Source organism: Alosa sapidissima, chromosome 13 (assembly GCF_018492685.1).
Source record: "Alosa sapidissima isolate fAloSap1 chromosome 13, fAloSap1.pri, whole genome shotgun sequence".
Lineage (NCBI taxonomy): Eukaryota > Metazoa > Chordata > Actinopteri > Clupeiformes > Clupeidae > Alosa > Alosa sapidissima.
Genome location: NC_055969.1, coordinates 29,912,428 through 29,940,236, shown reverse-complemented (window position 1 = coordinate 29,940,236; position 27,809 = coordinate 29,912,428). Strand labels below are relative to the sequence as shown.

The 27,809-nt window shown below is 45.5% G+C and overlaps 1 protein-coding gene across 2 annotated transcripts in view; it reads right to left on the bottom strand.

Annotated features, from left to right (window-relative positions):
• The window catches only part of dcc (DCC netrin 1 receptor), a 268,772-nt gene that overhangs the window by 41,553 nt on the left and 199,410 nt on the right, over positions 1-27,809 (bottom strand). For both annotated transcript variants that reach the window (XM_042058972.1, XM_042058973.1), the window contains 8 exons: positions 27,265-27,403; positions 22,988-23,037; positions 12,840-12,981; positions 10,796-10,906; positions 9,609-9,803; positions 5,729-5,824; positions 1,611-1,849; positions 992-1,130 (listed from right to left, as the gene is read on the bottom strand). In XM_042058972.1, coding sequence (XP_041914906.1) covers positions 992-1,130; positions 1,611-1,849; positions 5,729-5,824; positions 9,609-9,803; positions 10,796-10,906; positions 12,840-12,981; positions 22,988-23,037; positions 27,265-27,403 — 1,111 coding nt within the window. The remainder of the gene's footprint in view (positions 1-991; positions 1,131-1,610; positions 1,850-5,728; positions 5,825-9,608; positions 9,804-10,795; positions 10,907-12,839; positions 12,982-22,987; positions 23,038-27,264; positions 27,404-27,809) is intronic.

Here is a 27,809-nt window from a genome sequence, read left to right as displayed (position 1 = left end):
AAATTAGTCCGATTCTGAGACAAGAATTCACACGAGTGCCGAGCATTTCTCTCCTTCCCCCTGGACTCCTCTCCCTCTCTTTCTCTCTCTCTGTTTCTTTCTTCACCCCATTCCATGAAATGTCTCTCTGAAATGTTCCCTTTTTTAAAGCTTCATCAAACATCTCACTTTCTTGCTTAATGGTTAACGCACATCTGGTCAACATTAGCTGAGCTCCATTTAAAAACTACACGCACAAAATAAAAAGAGACGCGTCTGTCTAATTGCTTTATGTCCGCATGAATATGGAACATATGGTTTATTTGTCTCTCCCATCAACCCCTTCAGCGAGGAAGACAAAGGAGAAACGAGCCGAGGAGACACTGTCCGAGGCAAAACTCATGGAGGCGCTAGCACGGCTGAAATGTAATTGTGATAAATTACCTGCGTGGGACTGAAAGGTCGTTGTTTATTTAACCGTGAGCACATTGTGCGTAATGAGTGGCAAAGACTTAAGGGTGAGGGGGGTGGGGTGGGGTGGGGTGTGAGAAGCCCCAAAGCCACTCTGGTCATTAGTGTCGGTTCTTTAATTAGGAAACTCCTCAATGCACACACACACACACACACGCACACACTCACACACACACACATACGTATCCCTCTCTCACCAAATCACCTCCTCTTCCTGTGGTGGTTTAGTTTCTCAGCCTAAAAAGACTTTAATGAGAACTTTTTAGGAGTGTGTTGTGTGTAAAGTTGTGTTATAGCCTGCTAATTGATGAATGCAGCTGTTTTTTTTTTTTGTTTTTTTTAAAACGTTGCCAGTAATTGTTTTGAATGTCAGAGAGGTGGTGGATTTCAACGGCTCATTTGTGAGCATATTAGCCAAGCACTGGAGCTCTAAACATATGATTTATTGAGAAAAATTGAGAGAGAAGAGAAGAGAGAGAGAGGTGTGTGTGTGTATGTGTGTGTGTGTGTGTGTGTGTGTGTGTGTGTGTCCATCACAAACCTGCTTCATAGGTGGTGGCGTGTGCTGTCATACTCCACGTGCTGGACTTGTGACCTTTGGTGACCCTGACAGCGAACTCGTACATGGTGTTGGGCTTCAGGCCAGTGACCGTGTGACTTAGGGCTGTGGTGTCTGCAGACTGGACACACGGAACAGGATGGGTCAAGGGCATATAATGTTGTGTAAGAGGGAACTTAACCACTGACATAAACAGACAGGTTGCGGGGACCGTACCACTTCAAGGGGACAGGAATGAGCTTATGGAGCGAATAATATGATCTAGCAATATGTGTGTGTGTGTGTGTGTGTGTGTGTGTGTGTGTGTGTGTATTTATGTTGGAGGGAACTGCACATTGGCTTGTGTGTTGTAAAACAGGGGATAGGATGAGTCATCAAACAGTATGCAGCATTGAGTGGAATATAAATACACCGACAGCTGGTAGCTGTTACATTTGAAACAAAAGTTAATGGATCCAAATGCTAAAGCTGTCCCAAAAAATAATGTGTGCAATAAAACCGTAATTTAGTTAAGAGTTACCAATGGCATTTTACATAGAAAACTATACCAAATCAACTTAAAAGACTACAGATGTTTGTGTTATCAGACCGTTTCTCCTACCTTGAACTTGCCACTGGTGGAGTGGCTCGTCTTCCATTTCACCGAGTAGTAACGGACCTCGGAGGCCTTCTGGTTCTTGGACATGGAGTTGTCGGCCCAGCTGACCCGCACCGAGTCCGAGGTGAGGGCTACGGCCTGGACACCTACTGGGGGGATCATGGGGGTGGAGGTATCTGGGATGGGAGTAGGGTATTTATCAAACAGATGGAACAGGTCATCGTCCGATGGGTCTGAGGGGTCTGTGAGAATTACATGGCCACCCCACAAATGTGTGCATAGACAGGCAGACAGACACACACATGCATATGACAATGGACACACACACAGACACACACACGGACACAGACACACACACACACACACACACACACACACACACACACATACACACACATTGTTGCAGACACATATATGTAAACGAAGACATGTACACAAACATTCATACAAAAACGACAGACATATGGCACATTGAGTTTCATGCAAATGTAGTTTAGCATGCAGACGATAAGAATGTGTTTCCATGCCAGGAGATGAACATGAGAAATTGATAGTGGGAAAGAAATGAAAAACATGAAGACAGAGAAAGATCAGAGAGAGAGAGAGAGAGGGAGGAAAAGACGAGACAGAGAGAGAAAGAGAGGAGACAAAAAGGATTATTACTCTACACGTCACAAAAGCAGCGCTAGTGGCTAACCATTGAACTAGCGGTTAAGTCTACAGCCACACCTATGAAGAACAGAGAAGAAGACAGTTAGTCAAGAAGCCAAAAAGGCAAAACACAGAGAGTCTCTGGTGCTGCTATGCTGTAGCTAGCAGAGACTTCATCACTACATCTAGTCCTCTAATAGACATCACTCTCATGACAAGCAGACAGATGCACACACATACTCAAATTCATCATTAAAAAAAACACACACACACACACACATCATCATCAGGTGAAAACATTACTCCGTCAATGCAATCAATGTCTGTAAAGGGAAAGGGATGAAAAAGAGATCCATCTTCTTCCAGACTGAGTGTGTGTGTGTGTGTGTGTGTGTGTGTGTGTGTGAGTGTGTGTGTGTGTGTGTGTGTGTGTGTGTGAGTGTGTGTGTGTGTGTGTGTGTGTGTGTGTGTGTGTGTGTGAGTGTTTGCGAGTGTGTGTGTGTGTGTGTGTGTGTGTGTGTGTGTGTGTGTGAGTGTTTGCGAGTGTGTGTGTGTGTGTGTGTGTGTGTGTGTGTGTGTGTGTGTGTGTGTGTGTGTGTGTGTGTGTGTGTGTGCACGTGTGGGTGGGTGGGTGTTTTGCCAAGCAGAGAAATAGACAAATGAGGTGTTTGGCGTAATAGCTTGATATCTGCATCACTGGTAGGACTCGCAGCCCAGACATTAGAATACTGATGAAACACTAAGACAAAAGACACGGGGAGCGATGCATCATGTCAACGGGCAGCAACGTGGAGAATAATAAAAACTTTATTATCTGCCGCTTCTGCAGACGAATTAGCGCTGGGCTACGTGTGCGAGAGAGAGGGATGTGGGGAAGGGATGAAGTGAGGGAGGAAAGGAGGAGAGACACAGGTAGAGAGCGAGAGACAGACAGAGAGAGAGAGAGAGAGAGAGAGATGAAGATAGAAGATAAGAGAGAGAGCAGGAAGGAGATGAGAGAAAGAGAGAAGAGAGAATAACAGAGACAGTAAGAGAGGAGGTGGAAAAAACAGAGAGAGAGAGAGAGAGAGAGAGAGAGAGAGAGAGAGAGAGAGAGAGAGAGAGAGAGAGAGAGAGAGAGAGAGAGAGAAAGGGGTGCAAATGGAGACATCCATTTGTTGGTCTCCAGCGGTGGTGGCGGGAGATTAAAGTGCAGTAAGCGGAGATGGGCATACATCTCTGCTGTGTTTATTGGCCTGCCTCTTAACGGGAGGTTTAATGCAGCTCGTAAGGGCCTTGGCAGCCATTGAATGATGAATCTCTTTTAGCACTGCAGGTGCTGCTTCTAAACAAGAGCCACTTTCTCCCTTATTTTCTCCTCTTCTCTTTCAAAAAGAAAACACACACACAAACAAAGATGGGATTTTAAAGAAGAGTGATGGGGAAGCTTCCAGCTTTGACCTTGCAGTGGGGAGAGTGATGAATGGGCACTTGGCTGTTTGGGAAACAAAAGTCTTGACCTCTCTCATAAGGGTGATTTTCTGAGTGCACTGATGAATCAGTCCTCTTACCTGACTCACAATGAAGGGAGCCAGGTAACAGCATAATACTGAGAGTGGCCTCTCATCAGCAATTGAGGAAGCTCTTTTTTGACACTGTGACCCACATCACACTATTAATTTCATGATATTCGGTCATTTTGCTTTTAGTCTCTTTTGTTTGCTTGTCCTTGCTTTAATATTGTAGGCTTTAGACAGTGACCTAGGTGCACAATGATTCTGTTATGTCTTTGTCTGTATGTTACTTTGATGTAGGTCTACTTTCCCTTTTCACAATAGTTATTTTAGTGAACATGATCGTCGCAGTGCAAAGTAACTTTGCCTGGCGGACTCCTACAGAGAGTGACATGGAGGTGATCAGGTCCACAGACACCTGCGGTGTTGCAGACTGAGTGGGCGGCCTGGTAATTGGCTGGCTGATGAGACTGCTGGGGGAGAGGGGGGTTGGTGGTGAGAGGGCTAGCAATTAGCATTAGCCCTGTCGCTGTGGGTGGAACCTTCCTTGTCTACGAGACTGATTCTGGGACGGCAATCATCCAGTTTCTCCACTGACTGTTTTGCCAATCAGTGCGGCTCAAATCAACCTTTCGCTCCTCAAGGTTCTTTTGTGCTTTACACGTCTTGCTTGCAGCGCTAGGCGATTTATTCTGCATTAGTTAATGCTTCGGGCACAATCAGTTGGGAGGCAGTAATTACATAATGATATGAGCTGATGGAGTGAGCGGAGCCTTTCTAACGCAACGGCCATGAGGGGGTCTTTTCAGAGGTGCTAATAAGTGGAAGAGCACGCGTGAAGAACGACAGAGGACACTGCGACACATCAGTCTCGCTCCTGCTCTGCCTCTGTCGAACGATGCCGCGGGCTTATTTGAGGGGCCTCGCCTTTGTTTGAGGCTGGAAATGAGAGACAGCGAACTGACGCTCAGACAATGCTGGCGTTCCGTTTGTCCGGAGCGAAACCATGGCAACTGAGAGGCTCTGTCTGCCATATGGGGACAGACAAAAAAAAATAAATCCGTTCCTTCATCCTTCTAAAGCACTTAGAGAAGATATGTCTTCTGTAGACCAATGTATGCCATAAATAACACTGTTGACGAGGCAGATAGAGAATGTCTGATGTTCATAGCCTATGGAGGCAGTGAACTGCCTTCAAAGACCATCATTGTGTTCAGAAGAAGATAGTGCACTCTCAAAAGTAAAGAAGGTCTAGAGTCTGTGGTTGATGTCTTTGAGTGCAACACTCAGACCATCATGGCCAATGGGTGCTCTTGTATCCTCAGAGTCCCTGAAAACAAAGGCCTTCTGGTCTTACACAACCAGCAGGTTTTTTATTTTGCGCCAAGCTTACCACTCACCATGGATCAACTGGCTAAACACAAAATGATTATCAAGACAGTCGGCATACGTTGGAGTTAATTGTGGCTTCTCCCTGATCATAAACTGCATTAAGGGAGAGAAAGTGTTCAATTTCACCCACAGGCACATTGAGGCATAATGCTTGTACATACAGTATTATCTCCCATAACACTTATTACATGTGATTATGGGGGTAAATTAATTTATGCTATGCTAATACCATACAGACTCCTAGAGGAAATCATCTAATGAGGAGACTACTTGCTGTCTGCCTGTGAAACAGAGGCTGGGTTGTAATGAGTAGGACAGGTGTGTGTCTAGTTTCAGATTGTTTGTCCAGTCAAACACAATCATCAGTAGACTGGGGACTGTCCTGCTGGCATATGAAAGAAAGTTCTTTGTGTTTCATATGAAATAAAGTAAAAAAAAAAAGTTCTTTGTGTTTCAAAACGTTGGCAATACAATATGAGTCAACTAACGCAGTAGGATTTGTCCAGTCAATGAAGCTTCTCTGAATTGAACTTTAATTGAATCGAACTGAACTGGATTGAAGGGAGAAAGTGCAGTAAGACGTACCCGACATGGACCGGGTCACAGCGCTCTCGTACAGCGGCACCCCTTCCCCGGCGTTGTTGAAGGCCTTCAGTGAGATCACGTAGTGGGAGCTGGGCTCTGTGTGTGTAGACAATAAAAACAAAAACAAATCAACAATTACTGTCATCTCAACGCACTTGTTGAAAATAAAAGCGGTTTGCTGTAGCTGCAGCGCCAACAGACTCCTATGCCCTCCTCCCGAGGAGATGTGTGTCGAAACAGCTGTGCCGTGTTTTGGAAATACAGAGCACACAGTGTTGCGTCAGGATGAATGGCGGCCAGACAGAAGGAAGAGAGGAGACAAAGGAGACGAGGACGAGGCAGAGAGCCCGCAGACCGGTGTGAGGCGGGTCCCCCACCGCACAATTAGTTTATCTGCAGTGCTACGTCCAGGGCGCTGTGCTTGGGAGGGAGGGAGGGGAGAGGGGGGGCCCCTGTGGTGGCCCCAGCTCTGTGCCGTCGGGCACGCTACCACAGCGACCTTGGACCTTGGAGCCAGACCTCACCAGGAGGACACACACACATGCACACACACACACACACACATACTGTACACACACACGTACACATTAACACTAACTCATAATCACTAACGCAACACTAAAGCATACTCTCACACTCAGACACTCATGAACACTATTTAACAAACAGAAAGCCTAGCACACACATACATGCACGCACACACACACACACACACACACTCAGACACACATACATGAACATATTCAAAGATGTACACAACCAGACACACACTGACACACAACACACACACACATACACACACACACACACACACACACACACACACACACACACACACACAACCATCAGTTGGGCAACCTGAGCAAACTTTCTCTGCATAGGTCTCCCTGGTCTGCCCTCCAGGCTTATCAATACTGCACCTGAGGTGGCCCACAGGCCCACCCTAACTCTCCTCTCACTGCATACGGCCAGGAGCACACTGGGGGAGCCTCTGGTTTGTTTATTTGTTATGGCTTATCAGCACAAAGTAGTATTTGAGCCTGTGTGTGTGTGTGTGTGTGTGTGTGTGTGTGTGTGTGTGTGACAGAGAGAGAGAGAGAGATAGAGAGAGAGTGATAGTGTGTGTGTGTATGTATGTGTGTTTGTGCGTGTGTGAAGGTCTGTGTGTGTGTGTGTGTGTGTGTGTGTGTGTGTGTGTGTGTATGTGTGTGTGTGTGTGTGTGTGGGTGTGTGTGTGTGTGGGTGTGTGTGTGTGTGTGTATGTGTGTGTGTGTGTGTGTGTGTGTGTGTGTGTGTGTGTGTGTGTGTATGCCTATATATATATGCACTGCACCATGCGTGAGTGAGAGCCACGGGCAACAGCATGACTTTAGGAATTTCCATTCATGCAGTGATAGGGAGCTACTGTAAGTGTGGCAAACAGATAGCGTAGTAGTGTAGTAGTGCAGTGGTGTGGCTGCCCAGTGCTGGGGGCATTATTGACTGTGGTATTGACGGGCTCTTCCAAAAGAGGCTTGCACGGCCGCACCACTGAATCTCCGCACGGACAGCACGGGGGGTCTCTGCTTTTGGGCCACTGTGTCGCTCGATAAGCATGGCTGAAATATTGATAAGTGCGAGCCAGCGTACTAGGGGGACTCATTAAAGCCCCAGTAAAAAAATGTGAACAGATGAGGGCATATTTTGTCTGGAGTAAAAAAGAAAAAGTAAGATAGAAAGAGGACAGCACTATCTATAGGACTTTTCAAAATGGCGGATAGCTCTCACTGAAAGCTTTCTTCTGTTTAGGCTCTGCATGCACCATTAGACAAGAACCATGGTGGCTTAACAAACATGTCAGCTAGGTATACACTTTGCTCTGCATGTTTTCTTCAGTAATAGCACACATAGGTATAAATAATATAGAAAGCCATGCATAAAATATGAATCTAATGCATGTTACTGATGCACGTTTACATTCTGACTAACAGCCAACTTAAAGCAGGAAGTATTTCATTATGCATTCATTATCATTTGGGGAGAGAAGCCTCACCTGAATATTAAGAGTGAGTAATTTGTTATTGTCACTTTTCTCATGCAAATCGCTGTTGCTTCACAAACTCCCATTTACACTCAAATTGTTTTCTTATTACTGCTCCCATACATAATGAATTGCAATTTTGAAAGGCGAATAGATTACTATTACATTCATACATGAAATGTAATCCAATATAAAGAATTGCAAACATTTGCATAAACACTGCCATACTTCACATAACAAATTAAAAAACGCATTTTGAACTGATGTCATTTGATTAAAAAAAAAAAACTGTACTGGTTACTGCAATTGACATTTTTCACCATAAATTGAAGTCAATAAGCCTAGATCCATTCTTAAAGAACACACATGGAAGGCATTCACATCTGTACCTTGCATAACCAGCTGTGCACTTCTGCTGACACTTGTGTTGTCAGTCTCTATCTTTACAGGTCGCTGTGACGAGATCATCGTTGACATGGAAAGGGTCACCAGTGCCATATAAACAAATGCATACCGCCTGCTGAGGTTGTAATCTCATCAAAAACCAACAAATTACTAGAGAGCCTTCTGTGATCACCATAATCTCGCCACCTAATCTGACCCTTGTACATGATGACATGTCTTTTCCCGTGTTTCAATCCAATAATCACTCTTTGTCGGGACAGAGCGTCTACTTCCTCCAGAATCCCTCTCTAATCCATACCCGCTGTCTTCCTACAAATGACTTCCACGTGCTTCCTGTTCGGAGATTATTATGCTAAATAATGAATAAATTCCAGCCGGAATCAGCCACTGGGCTACATACACTCCACTGCAGGCGCTCTGTCTTCGGCTATGCTATGGGTGTGAATGATAGACTGTCTACTGATATTCGACCAGCCATGTATAAAATGTCAGTAATATTCCTTCAGAGCAGTTCCATTGTCATTTACTTCCTTTTGGCTAGGGCTGACAGCCCCTTGTTTAGAAATCATTAAGCATGGCTATTACCCCAGCCAGTGCCCCTATCTCTGCGCAGTCAGATTCTTACTATTGACACAAGCTTTGGAGAGAAAAAAAAGAGAGAAAGAAAAAGCTCTCCTTATCCCCCCGAGGCGAGAGCTAGATAAAGTTTGTCCCCTGACAGATTTCATTAGCACAGTGTGAGTAATCACCCAGCACTGTGCAAATAATGAGGGGTGGGGGGGGGTCTCTTCCCAGACACATGCTAAGGTGGCTTTTAAAAAGACATCTCCCACCGATACCAGAAGCCAAGTTAAACCTATGAAACTGCTCTTGTATTTGTATAGCCTATGCACTGTACATTGTGTATGTGTGTATGTGTATGTGTGTGATTGTGCGTGTACATGTGTGTGACCGACGGCAGCCCATGGGAGCTCGGCACCACAAAAGGTCACCAGGTGGGTGTGGGGCGGCCTTCGCGCACGTCTTCTTAATGTCACTCGTCTCTAACGTTTCCCAGGCGTGCCGCGGCAAACCTTCCGCTAATTATAACCAGAGCGAGAGACGGGCACCTGCTTAATATGGTGCGTGTGAATCTATAAGGTTAATGTGCATAAACTGCCCGCTGTTTGAAATTAAATTGACAAAGCCTGATGTTCAATGACCTCAGTGTCAATGCTAACTCAGAGGATTTAATGTATCATACATGCGGACTGCACCTTTGCAGTTCAAGAAACCTATATTAAAAATAAACACAATTACAGTCGCTATATGTAGTTCATGATATATGATTAAGGCGCTGCAGTATGCTGGGGTTTATCACTACTGCAATGTTCTGTACTCCTACAGCACTCTGACTATATATTGGACATTGTGTATCTCATGATGTATTGCTTTTGTAGTGGTGCGGGCACTCACCCAGGTTTTCAATGGAGTAGTACCGCTGCTTGCTGTCCACACGGACCGTCTCGGCATATGGGCTGCCCACGCCATAGCCGATGATGTAGCCCCGGACCAGAATGTTGGGGTTGAGGGGGGGCGTCCAGCTCATGATGATGCTGTTGGGCAGGGGCCGCACGTGCAGTGAGCTGGGCTGGTTGGGAACTTGGGTCTCTGCAAAAGCAAGCAGGAAACACACAGAGCCAATAATGACACCAGTCATTGTGCAGACAAAGCAAACTGAGGTAATTGGAGGAGGGGAATTGATGGCCTTTTCTGAGAAGGGTGGGGGTGACTTTTGCATTTCCACAGCAAAAATGCCTGTATCTGCTTATTGAGTGATACAATCCATTAGAATTGCATTAGGCGGACTGTCATCTAGTAAATGGTTGTTCATGATTGATTCCTTTCTTATCTCGTTTGTTGCGTCAGCCTCCGTGCATCTCCCATTTTTCCCCTCGTCCGACGTTTAAAGACATCCTCCTAATAGCCTGCCAAAGCTCATTCCAATCAGGCACCGGTTGGGATCATTTATACACAAAGGCGACGGCGCCTTAGAAGTGGCATCGGGAGACGCGAGCGTAACCGTAAACAAAAACGCTGATTATGTCCTCAGTGGCCTGAAGGAACTGGAGCGGCCGTCAAAGGCGTTCAAAAAGACGGGCCAACGCGTCTTACAGGGCACCCAAAGGCCCATCTGGCAAGTCTTACACAAGGGCAAACAATAACACAAAATAGAAAAACAAATACAAAACAACAGGAGCCACAGCCTCTTTCCTGCCCCCTTCCCAGCACCCTTCTTCTTCTCTCTTCCCACTCATGGTGAGAGGGCTGCTCCTGAAGCAGGGGGCTTGCTGAGGAATTGTTTGTTAAGATGCTCGCGTTAGCAGAGTGCAATGTAAACACCGCTGACTGGTCACGGCTGTATAAATATTTAATCGGCACACTGGCGACGAGGGGGAATGAGAAGGAGGCATCACCTCGCCGTGGATGGCAGGGGTGCCGGTGGCGGCGGTGGTGGTGGTGGGTGGGGGGGGGGGGGTGGTGGAGGGGTAGAACCGCCCCGAGGAATGAGAAAGAGAAATGGGAGGACAGGGAGGAGAAGGGAGGCGAGGAGGGGGCCGAGGAAATGGTGATGAGATCGGTTATTTGGGCTCTTGTCTTACCGTCAAGGTCGTTTTCCGGTGTCTCGGCCATGTTCCACTCGGTGTATGGGCCAGTACCATTGGCAGTCATCGCCGCCACTTGGAAGCTATACTGGCTCCCTTTCTCCAGCCCTAAGGAGAGATTGAGTGAGAGAGAAAGAGAGAGAGAGAGAACAAAAGAAAGAGTTGATGTGCTATTTTTTCACTTCTGGTGGGTGAGAAATATGCCAGGAACTTCATATCCATAGTTTGACTGCTATCTGTTTCCATATACATGCACAACATGTTATGTGCAGACACATGGCTGAAACTGCATTCTCTCTGTTGAAAAACAGCCGTGGCCTACTGGTTAGCGCTTCGGACTTGTAACCGGAGGGTTGCCGGTTCGAATCCGACCAGTAGGCACGGCTGAAGTGCCCTTGAGAAAGGCACCTAACCCCTCACTGCTCCCCGAGCGCCGCTGTTGTTGCAGGCAGCTCACTGAGCTGGAATTAGTGTGTGCTTCACCTCACTGTGTGTTCACTGTGTGCTGAGTGTGTTTCACTAATTCACGGATTGGGATAAATGCAGAGGCCAAATTTCCCTCACAGGATTTAAAGAGTATATATACTTATACTTATACTAGGTTGCACTTTTCTGACGTGCAGCACATGCAATCGGGGGACAATTGTGGAAAGTTTTGGGCCAGCTTTTGATGGTGATGTGCAGTGAGTATTCGGTCATCCAAAGTAAAATGAAAAGACGCAGCGTGGATATTCTCTGGACTGGCCAGAGACTCGTCGTTAACTGGCCCCTCTCACTGTGCTCTTTAATCTACGCACCTCAGCTCCTGAGAGACCTCGAACGAGTGTATGGTTTCATTGCAATTCTGTGAGAGTACAAATTCTTGACCGTGGGTGATGGTTTAATTCATTCCCATTCGAAACAAACATGAATTAACACCATAAATCCTGTGGAGCTTTCAATTAGGCCTTAATTTTGGCCACTAATTATTTAAAACTAATAAACGGATCAGTGGCAACGAGAAGGTTGCAGGACCCCATCTAAACAGAGCATTAAAAATTCACTACATCTAGCTGGGGCCTTAAAAAAAAAGGAACCTAGCAATTATTACTGTTCTGCACAGCCAACCCTGCAAAACCCGAGAGTGTGAAAAATTAGCATAGCATTCACGGACGCACAGTGTGAAATGAGTTTCCCACAGAATGCAAATGCACAGAGATATCCATCATGGCAATAATGAGAATGAATATCATTTTCATCCCCGAGTCAGAAATTATATTGAAATAAAGCATTGTGGCAACAAAAAGGAACAGCCCTCATGGAGCTCTGCAACACGGCTCCCCTCGGGGGGCGAAGATGCAAACGTCTCCCCGAAATCCAATCTGACAACAGGGCTTTCAGTGTGCCGATATGACTGAGGGTCAAAGGAATGTGGGTTCTGATGATTATGCTTATTCTAGAAGCAGAACGATCTATCAGACAAACAAATACCACTTGCCCTACGGGGAAAATAAACTCCAAATAAGGGTTTAAGTATATAAGGTGTATTTTTAGAGCTCTGGCTAACCTTATTTTGGCAGTGGAAAGGAAGTAAATCAATGTATGTGAGATCTATGTATATTTTTAGACTGTATATTAAGGCTGCAGTCTCTAGTGATATTGAAACAAACCTCACCAGGGAAGCAAAGCCTGGCATAGAATGGAAAGTGCTTCTTCTTATTTTTATATATTTTTATCTAGGGAGCAGTGTGTTGACATAACATTGAGGCTCATAGTTCTAAAAATGCACCATTGGAATGATTAAATATAAGCAGGAGGTAAACGTACAAATAAACAGATTTATTATTCATTCATTAATTGATGAGCCCTTCTGGCTATATTTCATTCATTAATGTTTAGGAAGCATGTTCAAATGGTTAAAATCCCCTGGAAGCCTTCAGGTTTTGGCTAATTGCAAACAGCAAGAATGCAAATGTTTGGGAATGTCTGTTGCGCTACAGTTAGACCAGTTGCAGTGGACAGGCCACTGACGTGGCTGGTGGGAGAGATCGGAGAGGCTCACCTGTGAATAAGTACCACAGGTTGTTGGGCTCGATGGCTTCCTGGTCGCCGCGCCGACCTGTCTTCCTCTGCCGGATCTTGTAGCCAGTGATGAAGCCATTTTGCATGGCAGTTTGCGGAGGCATCCAGCTGACTTTGATGCTCTGAGAAGAGAAAAAAGCAACAACAAAATGAGAGGCATTCATATCATGTAAAATATGCCCCCATACATTATGCAGTCAGCTCATCTAAGAGACCATGGAGCCTAGGCAACAATACTGCAATTTCAGACATGTCACGTGCAGTCTGACACAAGTGTGTGTGTGTGTGTGTGTGTGTGTGTGTTTGTGTGTGTGCGCGCATATTTGCAATTATACAAATGGCAGTGGAGGAGATCACTTTGAATGTGTCACTCCTCCAGAATGGTGTTATTAGCTCTGTAAGCTGTTTCACGACAGCCAAGCAGGGCTTTGTGATGCTGTCAATGACCAGGAATGCCAGAGCATGAATAACTATCAATGAATACCTAACAGATAGGAAACTGCTTTGAACAGATGTGAGGAATAAAAGACAGTAAAAGAGTAAAAGAGAGTGGGAGAGGGAATTGAAAAAAAAAAAAAACGAATGTAGAGAAAGAAACCCATTTAGAGCTGATTTGAATTTAACCCTGTTTAATACTGCTCTCATACATTCTTTTCTTCAGCCGTCTTGCAATGAAATATAACAACCACTATGCACTGTTCTGGAGTTGGTAAACAGTTAAAAAGTTAGAAGGCTTGTAGATCTTTATGATCATCAAAATCTGCTTCAGACCAACCAGTCAGGGAACACAGTTGTTAGGGTGATGAAAGTGGTACACTGATCTGTATTTCGTGGAAAAATAAAAGAAAACAGTATTCTAAATCAGCCATCGGGGCCGATTTAGAAATACCACACACAATTTTTACAAGCTTTCGGGGAGCTCTTTGCCTGGAATAAAGAATTAAAGGAACCCCCATAAACTCTTGCAATCACTTTAGACGAGATCTGAGATCAGCATCAGATCATTTCTTTTGTCATTGACTGAGGGTGATATGGCAGACTCCGAATAAGAGTGAAATATGATTAAAGGAAGAGCATATGAGAGATAATGAAGCACGGCAGTACAGAATAAAACCAGCTTCTTGTCTTCCAGTGGGGGTAGGGGGTGGATGCTGTTTTTTTTTGTCTGCTCTACAGTCTCAATCCTGGCAGATGACACTTGCAGACATTCAGCCAAGTCATTTGAATAATTAACGAGTGTTATTTGTGTGCAGCAGGGCTCTGGAATCCCTGCACGACATGAACTGGTCACACGAGACTTGCTGGGGTCTACAAGCACAATAAAACGTTAAATCGGATAAAAATTTCAAACATTCTGAGCTCGATTTTCCACCATTTTTCTGCCTGTCTGACTCCCTGCTTAATATGCGTGTCCATTAATTATGCGGAGAAGAGGCATTAATTGCCCGCCAAACCAGGGGGAGGAAATTAATTGATTTGATGGGGTCCTTTGCATACAGTCTCTGCTTGCACTGAGCCATAGCTATCAATTAATTTGTGCAAAAAGACCAACATGCAAACATAAACACATAAACACACATTCACTGTGGTATAAAGGTCGCCCATGACCGAGAAGGAGGGGAGGGGGGCATTCCCCCCAATGTGCCATAAACAACACAAACAAAACGAGAAACACTGACGGTGTCAACACTGGGTCTCTGAACTCTCTTGCTCACTTTAAAACTGGCAAACAAACATCTAATCAAAGTTTTATCGAAAATTAAATCTATGGTTAGTGCAGTAGTGATACATGTGCGTAAAATCTGTGTAGGTTGATATTAAATGTGTACATTTTGAACAAAACAAACTGATTGCTTGACAGTAAGTAATGACAATTGAACAGAGACTTCAACAGATAAATAGAAGGATGCGGCGCTGATTACATTTAGTGTGAGATCCGAAACAGATGCTTGCAGGCTTGAGGAATCCTAAGGCAAAAAAAAACACCTCTGATTCATCCAGCACCTCCCCATGCCTGCGATATAAACGGCTGGATTAATTAACCTTTTGAACGGCCCTGGAGACGGCTTGTTGCCGAGGCGGACACGGCAGCGGGCAAGCCCGTGCACGACTCCCTGTCATATGCTCAATGACTGTCACATTGCCTGCATAGCTGCAGTCAATGCCAGATGCCTTGGATGGGGGTGGGTGGGTGGCAGTGCCATCTGTGGGTGCGGCCGCGGAAAGAGAGGAAAACACACACACACACACACACACACACACACACACACACTGAGCCCCGTTAACATGCAAATAAACTAATTAAAATTCACAGGACACTGAAGCTGCCACTAAGTCAAGCCCTGCCTCATTTATCTGCAGCTCTATGCTGCTGGCTCTCTCTCTCTCCTTCAACTCTCTCTCTCTCTCTCTCTCTCTTTCAATCTCTCTATCCCTCCTCAACAACTCAGGAACTCAGATCAGCTGACGATCCATCGCTGCACCACCTTCCCAAGAGTGCACCCACCACCAGCCTCCACTCGCCGCATGCAGCGAATTCCGCCCTGTTTACTCTGCCCTGCCCGGCCATGTTTTCTCCACAAGTGGACCCCCTGTTGTCAGCGTAATCACAGCCACCATCAGTAGCTCCCTGGTGCTCACCTGGGGGAGCAGGGGCTTCCAGGGACACTCCTGATGCGGTGACGGTGAGACCCTTTATCACCCTCCGGCATCAATGCCTGGTGCGCACACACATGCCGCCGTAGGAGGGTGTCATTAATTATTATTAGCTATTATCCGTCAGCGCATGTGCTATGAGAGGCCTGTAATCTTAATTGATTTGGGGCGGGATTGATTGTCGTAGAGGGACCCACTGCAGCAGCTGGGGCTTCAGTTTGCGAAGGCACTCTAGGCCTGATTGGTGCAGGGGGAGTCTAGCGGACACTCTTATTGGTGCTGAGGGATTCTAATGGAACCTCACTAGTGGCGCAGATGGATTCCAACAGGCATGATTGGCTGATGGGGGTTAGGGGGTGGCGGCGTAGCACGGCTTCTGGAATGTCTGATTGGTGCAGAGGGATTCCAATGAAACCTCACTTTGAGGAGCAGAAAGGCTTCAGTAGGCTTGATTGGTGAGCAGAGAGTTGGTGGGCGAGAGTGTTTGATTGGTGCAGTGAGACTACAGGACGTTGCTGATGGATATGTGTGTATGTATGTGTGTGTGTGTGTGTGTGTGTGTGTGTGTGTGTGTGTGTGTGTGTGTGTGTGTGTGTGTGTGGCCTGTTGCTGCAGATGGGATAGCGTAGCGGAGCCTGGAACCGAGGTGTGGATGTGATTGGCTGAACAGGCCTCGGTGTCCCCTGGGCTCGCTGTCAAACTAATTATACCTCATAGAACAGGGCAAATCTGCTTGGAACAATGTAACCACAATTCCATACTGGCACATGTCTCTGAGTGCAGTCTATGGTGGGCATAATAGTGTGTGTGTGTGTGTGTGTGTGTGTGTGTGTGTATGTGTGTGTGTGTGTGTGTGTGCTCCTGCATGCATGCTCATGTCTGTCTGTGCACTGTCATTTACGACTTGCTAGCTTCCATATAGCTATTCCTCTAACAAGCTCTGTGGCAGAGTGGACTAAGCACTCATGCCAGTATAGAGGGGGAGATGGAGAGAGAGAGAGAGAAAAGGGAGAGAGAGAGAGAGAGAGAGAGAGAAAAAAAAGGGAGAGAGAGAGAGAGAGAGAGCAACAGAGCCTACAGAGCCTCTATTCCCCCATCAACCACTGCGGGCCACTCAGTATGGCAGGAAACAGACTGCTGATCCATGATGTCCAGGCCGATTTGAGAGGACGTTTCTTTAATTGTTCCTGATTTAAATTCAGCTTCTGCTTTCAGCTCCACTCTAAGTGTGAGCCTTGCTCGCTGCCTCGACCACCAACTGTGGCTTCAGACCTCAGCAGACCTTAACTGGCCTGCACTTAACACACCAGTCTGCCACTTCTCACACCTCGGTGAGAGAGAAACAAAATCCCACACGCAACCCACCACATAAACAAAACCACACACACAAATAAAGAGATTATGGTGGAAAAGTGATTACACCGGCCTTAGAGCCTAATCTTGTTTTAGGATTAATTCTCTCCACTGCGCTAACCGCACACCCCCTAACCCCCCCCACACCCCCAAAACCGCGACCACACACCCATCCGTCAAATTTAGGACCGCAGACAGAGAGACAGAGAGAACAGGGCACGACGGAGGACAAAAGAGCATTAGAAAGCTCAGAAAGAAAGAGAGAGAGAGAGAGAGAGAGAGAGAGAGAGAGAGAGAGAGAGAAGAGAGAGATTGGGAGCAGGCACACAGGCACTCTAAGGGGAAAAAAGCGAGAGATCGAGATAGCGAGAGTGAAAGAGAGAAAAACAAAATGACATCACAAAAGAATGTGGGTACTTATGGATTCCGCCCACACAGGGCCACTGGCTAATGCCCCTCCTCGCTGTTGGCAGTGGGCCGCGGCCGACTGCGCCGCTGACTGCCAATTGCTCGAGCTCTCCCAGCAGACGGCCTGTCACTTTCGTGGGCTGCGTGTGTGCAGACGGCCCGGCTAGTACGCCGGCGTCCATGACAACAAACAATTACGCCGTCCTCTGCAGACCCGGTCCGCAAAAAAAAGTTGTTAGCCAGCGTATACTTTTTGGGGAGATTTATTTCTTTGTCTAGCACCCCCGCCCGCTGTGTCGCAGAAGTCTGTCCAATAAGCCCACAGGACAGAGTGAAACGCAGCTCTCTCTTTCTCTCTCATTCTTTTTCTCTATCCTCCTCTTTCTCTTACTCACTGCTTCGTCTCTTTGAGTTGCCAAAAAGGACTATTTAGCCGGAATGGAACTGAAGCCCATGAGAGACATTCAGTCAATAAACACTCCACAGGCAACCAGTTTTGCCAATACATAATGGAGAGACCATCCATATCCTGTGTGGCTATGCATGAGAACAGTAAAACATGTAAACAAAAAAAAAACCACACAAACACTAAATGCTCATACAGACTAAGAGCTCTATCTCTAAGACATGTGCACTCAGAGATTCGGACTAACTCCACCAAAATCCAGAAAAATCTCTGTGGCTCTAGAAGCTACTGGGAACTGATGTTCTCATTTAACCTTCTCCAAGCTGATCTGTTCCACATACAGGTGGAACTGAATGCCAAAGCAGGCCTCAGGAAAAACGTTGTCGTCTTTTTGAAGACTACAGACTTGCAGCTTCACTCCCGCCCGCCACTTGACCTTCCACTCTTTTGTCAGGTCATTTTCAGCATCCCTTCCTACACACTTGTTTGGACAAGTATGCCTAGTTTCACTTTACTCATTTTGATTCTCATCTTTCATCCTCCTCTCACTGAACTTTCCCTTTCAGCTTTTCTGCTTCACAGCGCTCTGGGTGTGAGGAGTACACACAGTCGATACTCCTCTTTAGCTTTCGCGGTGTCTTTGTTGTGTGTATAAAAACGCTACATAAATTCAAGCAAATTGGGCCACGATCCATCTGACTGTGCCACCTCCTAGCGCCTTAGATCACAGCTCAGCTTCTGTTCGATTGGAAAGCACAGTGGGGAATAAACACCCTGTTGCTCTGTAAGTGCATCTCACTTCATGACATCGAAGTGAATGTGAACGCGAATCAGGCGGTAGAGGGGAATAAGGAGATATGGTGGTAAACACAAAAAAACTGACCAGTGACTCAGTTAATTCACTTTTATGCAAGAAGTCGTTACTTGGATTGAGGATATTTGTTGCAGGATTATGACTTTGACCGTTTATGTCGCAAAAGATTAAGCGTATCGTCAGTCACACAGATATTTCATTCCTTTATAGAAGGCGATCCGTCTGATTTCACCCATTAATAACAGCTATCTCCAGAGAAAAAGATGCACATTCCGACAGTTTAATTTTCCAGTGAGGAATGAATATGTTTTTCTGCTCCAGAATGTGCATTGACTTATCATGACTTACAAAGCTCAAATCAATTCACTTGAATGCCTCTTTTTAAAGGGCCTATGAATAATCTCATTTTTATGACAAAAAAGAAATATAAGCGATCAACATCTATGTTGCTATGATGCTATGTTGCTATGATGCTATGTTGAGCCTAACCAATCTAACTTGTCTCGCAACCATTTTATCTGTAGGTAGCCAAGTGACAGCTTGAGACTTGAGAATTAGCTTTTTAGAGACCACTGAGGTGATAGCAATGCTTAATGGATCAATAACAAAATGCACATATGTACTGTTTAGATTAATGAGTTATTATAATGTCAATATATAAACAATTTGATTATTAGATGGGTTTGCAGACAGTAGAACCAAATATGTCCTCGATTACAGTACACAGACTTTACCTCAAAAACAGATCTATAAGAACTCCCATTACAGCCTATGACTATATAACGACTATAATGTGACACTAAAAAAATACATAAAAATACATTCCTCTGTGCTCAGTGTCATTTAAGGCCAGTATCTTCATCGTCAAAGCTCAAACAGGGCCTCAGTTCTGGGTTAGAATGAGAGTTGACCTGCCCCCACCCCAACCCCCCTGCAGCGCCCGTGCAATCTCTGCAGACAGCCTCGCAGCAGGAGCCTGAGGCTGCTTCTGTTGCTATCGCTGCCACATGCACACACGCACACACACCACACACACACACACACCGGGCACCAGTGTTTACCCAGCATGCCACTCATCAGGCAGACCTCTCGGGGTGAGCGAAATCACCCGCACCCCGCAGGGAGAAATGAGGGGATGACAGGGAGAGAGAGAATAAGGACAGGAAGAAAGAGCAAGAGGAGAAGTGAGGAGATGCACAGACAGACCATTACGGAGACCGCGAAAGATGCGCCAATGAGATGGAACACAGCATCATGAATTAGTGAAGTCCTGGATGTGCAAACACACAAAAAGCCATAAGGCCAATGGGAATGTTTATGAACAGAATGTGGGGTTGGAAACAGACTATGTTCAAGAGCCAGAGCAAAAACATCTGAGGTACAAGGACAAAGTCAAGAGGGAGATTGAGAGTTCATATGTAATTGAGTGAGAATAAAAGCTTGTATGGAAAATGGGGTGGAGAGAAAGAGTGCGCAAGAGAGAGGGACAGAGAGTGTGAAAGAGAAAGAGCAACGAATAAATGTAGCCCACTCTGTGGGTGGGTGCCTGTCAGTGTCAGCCTTACGCAAGAGTGTCAGCGTAGTGGAGCACTCAATCAGCGCTGTGCTCCACTTCTGCCACCCTTCGCCACTCGTCCCAGACACCCCATGTCCCAGACAGCTTCCATTGCCTCGTCTACTCCCATCCCCGCAGCTTACACAGCACAGCCACTGAATGAACTGGAGTTAATGGATGATGCCTTGTCTTGACAGATTAAATTCCATCTATTTATATATTTGCTGACAAACCAGAGTCTGTGCACTTAACCTTATAGATCATTATGGAGAAGACATCTGATGACACACACAGAACATGTATTACTCATGGGAGACAGCTGGAGTGGGGGGCCTTAATGGTGTGTGAGAAATATTAAATGTGATACTAATAATGGAATGGAAATGCTGCTGCTTAGTTGCTGTTTTTTTCCCCCCAACTCTCTTTTAAATTACAGAAGAAAATCAATAAGCAAACTTTAGATATTTGTGAGGATTGTGCAGAATGATTTTCACATTTAAGAACATTCAAAATGTGCAATCACTTTGGACTTATCATAGCAGAAAGATAATGGGAAATTTTAGTGTAGCGTAGAAAAGTCACAGTTTAGAAAGTATTGAACGAATAAAGCTATCAACATCAGACTGATTGCATGAGTAGTCACTCTTTGGTGCAGAAGCATAAAAGTATATCAAGAGAGTTGGATTACTTAAGTGAAGCGGACATACTATCGACTTTTCTCTTGAGGGAAGGTTGACTAGTCAGGTACCCTCAGGACCAGTGCGGTCTCTGTTCCCCTGACACTCTCACTCTGACACAGCTGTATCCCTGCCAGAGCCCAGCAGGTGAAGGAGGCAAATGTCACAGGCGGGGAATAAAGAATGAGAACATGGTTTGGTCCACAGCTGTGGCTAACTGCCTGCACGCTGTTAGGTAAACTGTTCTAACCAAATGGATCTCATTGAGAGTAAAAAGGGCAAGGGGCGCTGAGACGTGTTTATTTATTTGGTTTCTGTGGTGTCAGCAGTTGATGCCCCCTTTAACTTTGAGTGACAATCACACATGCATGCAGTCCACTTTCATCTCTATAGATTTAATATCGACAGTGAATATAATAATCTCCTCCATTTTGGCATGCCAAACAGTAGCCCATAAAGCAGATAAAAGTCTCAGAGGAGATCCTACACAGATGAAAAAAATGGACGTGTGTAGACACACATGCATGTTTATATATCCAGAAAGGCAACACGTGCCCCTACTGTAAGTCTCTCGATTATTAACCCCAACCAGAAATGACAGAAAATGTGTTCAATTTCCCGTCTGCCACTGGCTGGAGAAGGATGGACAGTTCTGGAGGGAATAGATTAGAATGAGCTGAAATGAATTTAAGTGTAATCCTGTGTAATCCACCTCTCGGCATATGCCGTTATGCAGAAAGGTGCCACACTAACAGGGCTCTGTGGATAAAAGCCAGTGACCTTTGCATTGTGATTTATCATCTACTAAGTGCTGATCCCAAATGCAATTTTTTGGTTTTCAATGAAGTATAAAACACAACCTAACCAGAAAGTATATCGCTAATCTAAGCTATACATTTGACCGGCATGTAACACACATGACAGTCCAACATATCTTCACATGATGATGATGCTGTCTAGGGACTAAAGGTTGTAGCTACCGCTATTTAGGCATACATTTAATTTACTTTTATCACAACCTGTCAAAGTCAAACCAGTGCTTTTTAATGAGGATAAAGTGTCAGATATACCTCAGTGACACTGCCAATTTTTGGTAATGATAGTTATACTTGATAACACTGTTTTAGAGGAATTGACACACCGGTGAATGGTAATGCTTTCCAGGGAGCCACCTATAGTGTCTCTGAATGACTCTGTGTGAATGATTCTGAATGCAGCCTGCCAAAGTGCCGTCATTGTCATTGTGGCAACGCCATCTGTTCTCTGTGTTGTTGTCCCATGACTGTCAGGGCCCAAGGCCCAGGGAAGGCTCAACAAGGTCACATGTGTCTTCAAAACACCTAAGATCCTGGTCAAATGGTACCTGCTTTTGGGGTTCATGTGGTGGACCGTATGTCCTTAAATCACCAAAATCATAGTTCCCAAGAAGTAGTCACTGATGAACTATATGCACAAAATACGCTATATTCACTAACTAAATAAATACTAGCACTAATAAATACACTATATGGACAAAAGTCCGATACTCATTCCCTGAATAATCAAAGTGAATGAGATTTATGTTAAGACAGAGACGATGGAGAGAAAATAAGAAATCTGCCTCTTCTCTTGATGTTCACAGACTTCAGAAGAACTGACCGGACACTCTGCCCCTTTCCTTTCAAGCATCGCTGAGTTTGATGGCGACTTCCTCTTTAAATGTCAGACGTTTGGAAGGTTATCATTATTGGAGACATGCATCACCTCCCGAATGAATTCAGACTGCCAAAGTGCTGTGGCGGTGATGGCAGGGGTGGCACATTACTTCAGTCAGAAGCCAAAGAAGCAGAGTGCAGCACAGCACAGAACTCCAGCAGAGTCACCAGTGCCTCCACACTAGTGCACTAGGAAGACTAGTCTCTAGTCTTCGACAATAATTAAACGGACATACTGTATGTATGCAGAATGAACGGATAAAAGATGAAATTACACTGAAATTGCATTGCTTAATGATGCAAGGAAAAGTAACTATTGCCATGGTGATAAGAAGAGAGATGAGGGCAAGCGTGGAGATGTTTCTATACTTCCAATAAATTAGAATGCTTACAGTATGTGCTAATTTTCACTGTCTGTCAGCTAATATGAGATGCCATGAAAGTTGTGTTAGTACATGAATACTAATTACCACACTCCCACAACTCGAGTTACTCTCAAGAATATTCACCTGTTCACCACACACACACACACACACACACACACAGCCTTCCTTTATTTTACTTACCCTGGAGTACACAACTTCAAGGGAGATGTTCTGAGGGGCAGCGCTCGGTACTGTGAAGATAAATGAGAAAAATAAGAAGGCATTAGTTCTGCTGTTTTTAACTACAGCAACATATTCAATAACTTACAGTAAATGGTCAGTTCATTTCAGCAGATTGAATTACATGGGGTCTTAGGGAATAACAAAGACTGTTGCCCGTAGAAAGGTACAAGGAAACATTAATGATTAACTCTTTCCTGAGGTCAGCATTGATAATCAATAAACCAATGACCTTACTGAAGATAACCCCTTATCAATAAACACTCTCCATTCTCCTTTGGCATCTTCATAACTATATTACTATTACATAATACAATTTTCACATATATATTTTAGATGGAATACCCATGGGTTTGAGCAGTGGTCTAAAACAGCTTTTCAATGAATCAGGACTTTTACATGACACATCCCCTGAGAGAATGAGAGGTTTTTGACCATAACAGAATAATCATAACAAAGACTTCTAAGAGAGGAAGCCCTTTGGATGAAAATGCTTAGTTTGCAGACTCTAGATTGTTTTGAAAGAACGGTGCTTTGCTAAACTCTCTTCAAACATTGTGAGGCAGTTTCCTGTACATGATAGCCTCATTGACACCAGACTCTTTTGAGATTTGAGATTGAGTCTGGAAAGGGTTAATTGATCTACGACTTCCAGCAGTTAGGAACTAGCAGTTAAATTAAACTTAAATTGGTGCATCAAACTCTAACCAAATTGTTTCAGAAGTGCAGCAATCTTGTAAACAAAGGTTTTAAATGCATTTGTTTACTCTGTTCCAAAGAAAATATATGTCTATGATTAGCGATTGTAATTGCGTACCCGGGTCTTAGGGACATTGGAAATGGTCGTCAATGGGTATTTCCAGGCTATGTACAGGAGTTCAGCCTAGTCCTAGACTAAAAGCTTTTTTCAATGGAAATCTCCTTTTATATTCTCTTTCAGTCCAGGACTAATCTTAATCCAAGTCCTGGAAACTGGCCCTACAAGTACTAACAGCCATTAATTGAGTGATCCTAACAAGCAAACACTATTACTATGATTCCATTGTTTCCTCCATGATCGCCGTGAAATGCTTAAGAGACTCCACAGAGAGAGCACTGTGGAGGTGCAGGGAGTAATTTGTCACAGGCATAATGTCCTCGTGAATATGCATGCCTCTGGTATCTCAACGTATGGCAGGCCGTGATAGGCCCAGCAAAATGGCGGCCGAGCGGTTGATTGGTCTTTGGTGGGTTTGGTACACAAGGCCTCTGTGCTCACCCTCTTAGATCAATAGGACAACTGGCTGGCGGTGTGTTGCGGGTTAAAGGTCATTAATTACCTCAGAAAGGACCGCTCGTTAAAGAAGGAGAATGAGAGCGTGAAAGAGCAAGAGAAGGAGAGAAAGAGAGAGAGAGAGAGAGAGAGCAAGAGCAAGAGCAAGAGAAAGAGAAGTGCCGGCACACAATTTCATTAGCGAGCACAAGCAGTCTTAATTAAGCAGGGAAATGGAAAAGGCAGGTCTTGTGGCTCATTTGAAACATTCAGAGGGCCACGGCTAATGGGAGCTGACAGACTATAAATTCCCATGGCCTCTAAGTGTGCGCTGAGGATAATGCGAAGAGACAGTCTGGCGAATAAGAGAGTCCCGGGGCCACTAGTAGCACTCGCCCCCCGAGATCGCCTTGGCACCTTGCACTTCAGTTGGGGAGAGGAGAGGACAGAGGGATGGGGTGAAAGAGAGCAAGAGACAAAGAGATGAAAAGAGAGGGATGAGACTATGCATGAGAGAGGAGGAAATAGGCAAACAATTAACCGTTACACATAAGAGTGAGAAATGAGAGAGGAAAGGTGAGAATTTGCAAGGGGGCAATAAAAGTGAAAGAATCTAAACGATTATTTGAGGAAGAGAAAGAGGGTGTGAGAGAGGGATGCAGAGAGTCAGACTGAGAGAGAGAGAGAGATAGAGAGAGAAAATGGGAGAGATGGATTGAAAAAAAAGACAGAGAAACAAAAAGACAGAGATGGATGGAGAGAGAGAGAAGAGAGAGAGAGAAGAGAGAGAGGGGGGTTGGAGAGAGAGAGAGAGAGAGAGGGGGGAGAGATGGTTGGAGAGAGAGAGGGGGGGGATATGAGAGAGAGAGAGAAGAAAGGGAGAGGGAGAAAGATGGTTGGAGAGAGAAAGAAAGAAGGAGAGGGAGAGAGATAGTTGGAGAGAGAGAGAGAGAGAGAGAGATAGAGTGAGCGATGGTTGTTGGGTTGCCTGCTGCTCTGAGGGGAGTGCATGGGCTGAGTGGGCGAGTCTGTAGTGGAGGGAGAAGCAGCAGCTTGTGACGGTGAGGTGAGCCGAGGTGCCAGAGATTTCAATGGCTGGAGAGGATGTGCACAGAATGCAGATGGGCAGAGCCTCGCCTTCCCTCACCTCCCTTTCTCCCTCCCTCCCTCTCATCTCTCCATCATGTCCTCCCTCTCTCTTCCCTCCTCAGTGGTTCTCCCTATGTCATCTCTTCTTCCTTCTCTCTCTCTCTCACACACAAACACAAACAGACACACACACACACACACACACACACACACACACACACACTACAGCTCATCAGTAATCCCTGTGGGTAAATGCAGAAGAGAAAGGAACATGCCAGAAAGATTCTGCATGGTTTGGGCAACATGGACTCCCTTCTCTCACTTTTTCTCTTACCCCCGTTTCCCAGAGTGTCTTTCATTTTGTCAGATTCACTGCCTCTCCCACTCTCTCTCTATCTCTCACTCTACATCATGCAATCCTTCTTGTCCCTGAGACAGTCGGAGAAGCCTGAGATCACAGCGTCTCCTCCTTCACTTTGGTGAGGCCCGCGTTGTTTGACTTGTCGTGGCTTTGAAGCATGTTTGACATGAGCAGGAGAGCGATTTGCTCTACCGTGTGTATGTGTGAGTGTGTGTGTGTGTATGCGTTTGTTTGTATGTGTGTGTATGCGTGTGTTTGTATTTGTGTGTGTGTGTGTGTGTGTGTGTGTGTGTGTGTGTGTGTGTGTGTGTGTATGCGCCCTCCTGACACATCTGAGTCAACAGCCAGACATCAATGGGCCGGCGTTGCCGCACAAACTGGAGAGCGCTGATACGGGCTAGGCAACTGAATCCCGGAGAATTACCACAAACATAATCCCCAGGTTAACAATCTAAATCAATAGCCGCCCCTGCTGCAGCTAATCAAGATGGCCGATTGGAAATCAAGAGGCGAGGAACACATTCAAAGCCAGTGGTGCTGGAGGGTTGGCAGGGGGATGGGGGGGCTGGTGTGGGATTCTGTTTCCAAAGTGCATGCCAAAGTGTCCTGTGATCATCTGCTATGTTCGATGGCCTGTTCTCATGTTCCCCGATTCTGGATAAAGAGAAGACTGAGCTTATCTGACAGGTGGAAGCCTGGACCGAGGACTGAGGATGCAGTCAACTGAAAACACGGGCAACGCAGATGAGCCCCACTTGAACAGCAAACTCAAAACAAACACACCCACACACAGATACACACACACACACACACACACACACACACACACACACACACACACACACACACACATATAAACAAACACAGTTGTAGCGTCTGGAGTGAGCGCTTGCCCAAAACAAACTGGGGGATTCCCAAAGGGGAGGTGGAGTGGAGTGGATTAAAGAGGAGCTGGAGCAGAGATAAACGGAATTCTGTTTGGACGGATCACTTTCCCGCGCGGCCTTCCAGACTTCCAGGACTCCCACTGCGGGGGCGGAAGTGTGACGGAAGGTACCAGGCTTTCTACTGAGCAGGCAGTCAGTCGGGGCACCAGGCAGCTTTTTTTTGATGGAGGGGGGTTCACTTAATCGAATTCCGGTTGGCTGCCACCGGCCCCATAGTGGGTAGGATGCAGGGAGGTGGGGGCTGTTTCTGACATATCATGGCCCCTGTCAGAGCTGAGTGACACTGTCAGAAATTGATTATGGAGTGATGCTAAGCTCCCCCCATCCCCCTACCCCAATAACAGCTCAAGTGTGGTGAAGGTAATGAGACATTTATTAATAACGAATAAATTGTCATTAATTCTTGATTAAATGTATTCATTATGTAAATATTTTCCCCTCATTAAATACGATCCTCTATTTGATCTGTTTTTTTTTAGGGGGGGATCTTCTACTCAGCCAGCCTTGTCTTGATAAATGAATTCAGGTCCACAGAGCATGCAATGCATTATGGGCAAGACCAGTAGACACAGCATCAGAAGCCTCTTACCATCAGAAAGGGTGGTGACGGCTACGTCATCCGAGTTGACACCTGGCCCGAAGCGGTTAAGGGCCAGAACATGCAGAGAGTACTCCGTGAACTTCTTCAGACCCTCCATCTTGTAGGTTTGCGCGATCACATCAATACTCTAAATGAGAGCATAAAAGAACCAATATGAGTACGTACCGGAGGAACAGAAAAGAGCCATGATCTATTTTCATTAACCATCTGTCGCTAATCAAAATACATTTCAAGTACTTTTATTAAACCCCTCTCTGCTGCTGGTAAATTAAACTAGGTGACAGGACTCCAGCTCTCACCTGCAGTTCACAGTGTGTTTTGTTTGCACAGTACAGTATTTATCACATTCAAAGGGAAGACAATTAGCTAATTACAACGTAATCGTGAGAGGCTTTGGCAGCACAGACAGTCCTCTGGCGCTCGTGGAGAGGACTATGATCATGTGTAACATTCATTCATTCAGATGCTCAGCTGAGGAGAGTTGCCCTGGCCTCTGGCCCCATGAGAGAGTGGGGGGACATAAAGCAGTCAGG